This window comes from Adiantum capillus-veneris, chromosome 23 (assembly GCF_014529385.1).
Source record: "Adiantum capillus-veneris isolate H3 chromosome 23, ASM1452938v2, whole genome shotgun sequence".
Lineage (NCBI taxonomy): Eukaryota > Viridiplantae > Streptophyta > Polypodiopsida > Polypodiales > Pteridaceae > Adiantum > Adiantum capillus-veneris.
The window spans coordinates 63,545,871-63,551,316 of NC_140953.1; the positions used below are offsets into that span (position 1 = coordinate 63,545,871).

General features: G+C 41.1%; 1 protein-coding gene across 2 annotated transcripts; it reads right to left on the reverse strand.

The window, feature by feature from the left end:
* Window positions 1-671: 671 nt before the first annotated feature.
* Window positions 672-4,867, reverse strand: PDIL1-1 (PDI-like 1-1). Of its 2 annotated transcripts, XM_086496388.1 has the most exons (12): window positions 4,711-4,867; window positions 4,209-4,394; window positions 3,824-3,854; window positions 3,444-3,731; window positions 3,146-3,334; window positions 2,684-2,812; window positions 2,361-2,498; window positions 2,162-2,281; window positions 1,958-2,075; window positions 1,268-1,380; window positions 937-1,153; window positions 672-804 (listed from the first exon to the last, which is right to left on the reverse strand). In XM_086496388.1, exons 2-11 carry the CDS (start codon window positions 4,382-4,384, stop codon window positions 944-946), a joined length of 1,512 nt encoding a protein of 503 aa, XP_086352514.1. In that variant the 5' UTR covers window positions 4,385-4,394; window positions 4,711-4,867; the 3' UTR covers window positions 672-804; window positions 937-943. The 2 variants fall into 2 exon arrangements, with proteins under 2 accessions (XP_086352514.1, XP_086352515.1); XM_086496389.1 differs by lacking the exon at window positions 672-804 and having other exon boundaries at window positions 974-1,170.
* Between the last annotated feature and the right edge of the window lie 579 nt (window positions 4,868-5,446).

The window sequence follows — 5,446 nt, forward strand, 5'->3', positions numbered from 1 at the left end:
ACAGAATGCAGGTCTTTTGAAACATTCAAAGATAACCCGCATGAAGAACCCACATGAAACAGAATGCAGGTCTTTTGAAACATTCAAAGATAACCCGCATGAAGAACCGTTCACAACAGCATCACTGGGCTGTCCTCATGTGCATGTCATTAATGATGGGTGCCCAAGAGAGAGAGAGATATCACAAAATACTCCACAACATTTGCCAACTTGTCGATGGTTTTGATTTTCATATTCATTACCACGTTGTATAGATGACTCCTCAAACCAGGAACAACAGTGGCAATGGTTTTGATTTTCATATTCATTACCCCATTGTATAGATGACTCCTGAAACCAGGAACAACAGTGGCAATCGCCTGCATAAGAGGGGATGAGAACTAATGTGTAGGGACATTGAAGACAACTACTCAATGTCCCTCTTTATAGAAATAGTTCTCTCTCACCCATGCACACACACCACCTCGCCTACACTCCGCTCACTTCCCTCTATATTGCCATAGCCCAAGAAAAGTCAACGAACTAAAACAGTGTAGGTCCGTACAAGCCTTGCCAGGTAATAATACTCAAAACTCTACAGTGAGATATTGTGGACCCTTGTTATCACAGAAAAACTAAATGATCAACCTTACTGATTATTGCTACCACTTCACACGCACCAGAAGCCAAACAGCAAAAACTGCCTCAACTTTATTGTGTCTGAGCCCTTAAGCTTTAACCATTCCTTAACTCGTCTTGCAAAAAAGCAAGAGCAAGATACATCCTCAAGCCCAAGTTCCTTTGTTTCGGCTCGAGTGCCATTGGCTGTAAAAAGCCATGTACAGAAGGCAAAATATCAGTGGCACATCTGACCTGCATAACGCTTTCAACAACCCAGCTCCACCTCTGATTAAGTTTCTCAAAAGGCTTAGCACCCTAAGCCTCCAAAAATCTTACCGGAAAATTACAACTCGTCCTTTTCGTCAGTCTCGACTTCAGCCGCAACGTTGCTTTGTTCAGCAGAATCCTTGTTACTTTCTATGAAGCTAATTATAGACTCCTTGGTTCGGTCTCCTTCATAAGGAACCACCTTCCCGGTAGCAGTATATAAATAAATCGTAGGGAAACCCTTCACATCAAAGCGCTTGTCCTTGACGTCGTTAGCAGTCGCATCCTAGAAATGAAATGAATCTGCATAGAATAAGGGGCAAGGGGCAAAAAAGACACACAAAACTCACGTACACCAGTGAATCCTTCACAAAATGAATGAAGATAGCATTTAACTTACAAGCTTTGCAATAACAACGCTGGAATCGGGCTGCAGCGCAATTGCTACCTCGTCCAAGATAGGAGCAAGGTTCTTGCAATGACCACACCATGGGGCATAAAACTCCAGCAACACTACAAGATTCCACAAAGTGGAGTGTCACATTGGCATTCTAAAACAATAAAATGAAAAGGAAATCATATGAGGCTCTGAAATGAAGCGACCCATTGACTAAACAAAAAACAAAAAAAAAGATTTCAGTGATTTCACATGCAAAGATAGGTCCAATAAGCGTAGAAAAGAATAAACTACTCGAATGGATGGCTAACTTCTTTCTTCACTGAGGCTTGTTCTAGAAAGCCAAAAGATTTAAACCAAATTGAACAGACCATATGTAGCATGGTGCAAAAGAACACCAGATTTTGCCTGAAAGCACTAAAAGTTACCTTATCACATAAGAGATAGAATCTGGGTAACAGGTATAAAAAATAAGAGCAAAGACTTGGACAGATATGTCGAAGAAGAGGCAGTCCAACAAGAAGTATACGAGTAAGAGTGCTCACAAAGTAGGTAACACAAATTCAAAACGCCCGAGGAGAAAGACACTTAACCTAGAGCACTTTTAAGACTATAAAATCATGTTTCCTACTAAAAACTGTTTTTTTTTTAAATATATTTAAGAAAAAAACCCAAACACAAGAACAGACATACCATTTTTTCCAGACTTCAAAACAAGTTCATCAAGAGTGTCCAAGACAACAATTTTGACAGGTTCATCATTCTTTTCTGGCACTGGCTCTGATTTCAGAAACTCTGAGGCCTTCCCATCCTGAGAGCAACAGATATGTAAGGGGAAAAAGAACCCAGCATAACTGCACATCTCAACTCATTAAAAAATTGACCATCAGGGCATACCAAGTACTCCTTCAACCATGCAGCTACATTCCCCACATTAGCTTTTTCAAGCATGTACTTCTTCTCATCGCTGCCCTGAATCACAATAGATGGCAGCCTGTCCTGTTTTGCTCCAAAATACTGCATAAGGCAATCATCAATGTTAACTCTCAAGGCCTGGAGATGGCCACAGCTAAAAAGACACACAGAAGAGCAGAACCTGAATTGCATTCTGTCCATCTTCAGTATCTGCAATCAGAAACCTCAAACCCTTGCCTTTGTGTTCCTTGGCAAGATCCCCATATACTTTCTTCAATTCTTCGGCCCCTTCATCCTTGGCATCTACAAACAAGAATGCCTGGCAAAACAAAGAAATAGTGAATCTTACAACATGTAGACAAGCCATGACATTCAGCACTCTGATAACAACAGAGCCAGAGGACAACAGATGCTTCAAAAATTATGGACTTTATGCTGCAAGCTAAGAAGATGTGAAGCTTTTAAAATCCCACCATGGTAACCAGGATACAAGAGACATTATACCTTTGCATCTGCAGGGTTCTGGAAAATTTTTGTAAGATACTCTCTCTGCACAGGATCCTTGTTAAACAACACAAGATATGGGATGCTCACATCATCCAAAAACTTCTTCACACCTTCAGGTGTGAACTCCTGTGTCAACAAAGGGTTTCTAATTATTAACTTGTCCAAAGCAAAGATGTGATTACAGCTGAACATAACCACCACACATTTTCAGTCCTTAATCAAAACAATTGATACATTAAAAACATGCAATGGCAGAAAAACAGAAATTACACAATATGGCACAATCTCATGGAAAGGGAAGTCTGCATTCCTTGTAAACCTCTCAATGGCAAATAATTGCAAAAAGGAAATAAAAAGAAGCACAATAATATTACAAACTATGATACAAAGTCATTCATTAATTAACCACGAACTCCTTGTTACAATTAACATCTGGCGATCGAACTCAACACTACATACCTTCAAGTCATTAAAGCCTTCATCAAACTTCTTATACACGCGAATCAAAGGTGCAGTAAGAACTGCATCCTTCTTGGGCAGTAAACTGCCATCAAATGTGTGCTTAAACTCGTAATCAGATCGCAATTCACTTGCAGTTGAAAGAAAGCTTTTGTACTCCTCGGAATCAGGGGACTTGAACACACCCACCTATGTAGCCAGTTCAAATGCTTCAGTCTCAAATATGCGCACAAAATACTTTTCAAAGTTTCCTTGCCAAGGTTCAAAGTCCATTACCAAGGATAAACTAAATACTCACAACAATAATGTCAGCTTCATGAACAAGCTTCTCCCCCTCCTCGGCAGTTGTTATCTCAGAAGAAGGAGGGCCAACTTGTTTCTTTAAGTAAGAAACAATGCCTTCCGCATCTCTTGGCCCCTTATAATCACGGACAACTTCTCCTTTCTTTTCTACAATCTTCAGGGTGGGGTAACCACGAACGTCAAATTCACTTGCGAGTCCCTTGTTACTCTCCTCATTGGCATCAACCTTGGCGAGGATAATTGGGGGGTCATTTTCTTTCAGAATGGCAGCAGCCTTTTCATACTGATGATTAAAACAAGAGGGCAGCCAGTGAGAATCAAAAAGAAAAGAGACAATAGCATCACAAAGACCGAAAAAACTTGACTATCGAATACCTCTGGAGCAAGCTGCTTGCAATGACCACACCTGCCAGACGAGCACACATACTCTCATATTAGAAGGATAATGACTGCTTAAGAACAAGGAAAATGCACCATGCATCACCACTGCACTACATGATCAATACCAAGACGTTGAATACATAAACCAATAAACTTCTAATACTGCTTCTCAAAAATTCGATCAAACGAGATGTCTCTGTAACATCTGTTTGTTTCCTGAAGCTTCTCAGGGAGAAGAGGAGCAACAGGGCTTTGTGCATTTCAAAGGACATTCCCAATGCAACAATAAACTCTTATATACTCAGTTTGTGTGTAGCTTATCACAAGCAATGTTGCAAGACCTTTCACATGCACAAATACTGCCAGTATGTAAACTTACCATGGGGCATAAAACTCTACAACAATGAAAGGATGTTCCTTCACTGTGTCATGAAAATTGTTTGCATCCAAGACAAGAACATGTCCTTCATCTTTTGCAGGGGACTCTTCATCAGCAGATGCCATCCATGGAACGGTAGATGTAAAAAGCAGTAGGACCACTGCTAAACGCTGCATCTTGAATTACCTGTCACAAGCGATAGAAAATAAAGACATTTTTCAACCGCCTCCTGCAGGGTCGAAGATATAAGAAAGAACACCCAACAAGCCTAGAATCAGGACGCTATCTATTCAGCCATATTGCCGGAACGCGAGTATATGTAACGCTTCAACGAGGTCACCAGCTTTGTTACAGCTCTACGCAGCAAAAGCAAGACGCAACTGTTGGCAAATAAAGCGCTCGGAAGATCCGCAGAGAGGCGAGAGAGAGATGCAGGTGTCGATGCTGGAGCTACAAAAATGGGAAGACGAAAAAAAGGGAGAACATTGCCGTAGACAAGTACCTGAAAGGAAGGTTCAATGCACCGGGTAGATGTCCTTTTGGATCTGCTGCCTCATGCAGATGCTTAAAATAAGAGGACGTCGGCCACGGCAGCAGCAATGGCGAGCTCGAGAGAAGTCTCGAAAGCAAAAACAGTGAGCCTTCTTTTCAAATTGAGGGGCATCCACGTCCAATTTTGTCACGTGGTCGTCTCCCAGCCGAGTGGCCCCATCTCTACGTGGTTTACCCAATTGCAATGGACCACGTGTCATCAAGCCAATCGGAGTGTCCTCATGCTTTCACTTGAGAGAGGCCAAACGGAGTGTCTAAACGATCAATTACCAAAATACCCCTCTACTTTGTGGAAAGTCCCAAAATACCCCTCAAATTCAAAAATTCCCAAAATACCCTTTTATCTATTTTGGTTGGATTATTCAAGATTTTATAATCTTTATTTCTTTTTGGCCTGCCCCAAAGGGGGGAGGCCCTAGTGATGGTTTCCCTTTTTGCTAATGAAAAAGAGAAGATTATTTTTTGAAAAATATAACATTTTATTTTTATTTGAGCTGGTGGATAACTTAGTGGGCATTCATTGTGCTCATAACTTTATCCAAGAAATGATGAAGCACCGATGCAAGATTTGGGCGATCTCAAGAAACGAGAGTGATCAAAAAGTGGTAGTGACTTGAGAGTAAGCGATCACATCTTTTCAGAACTTCCCGAATCCCCATCCTAGCTCATGCTAAAAGTAATCCCAT

Coding starts and splice junctions, on each gene's coding strand:
- PDIL1-1 (XM_086496388.1), bottom strand. CDS start 4,384: ATGCAGCGTTTAGCAGTGGTCCTACTGCTTTTTACATCTACCGTTCCA. Junction 3,335..3,443: donor ATGAAGCTGACATTATTGTT/GTGAGTATTTAG, acceptor CTGGCTACATAG/GTGGGTGTGTTCAAGTCCCC. Junction 2,282..2,360: donor ATGGACAGAATGCAATTCAG/GTTCTGCTCTTC, acceptor TGCCTTATGCAG/TATTTTGGAGCAAAACAGGA.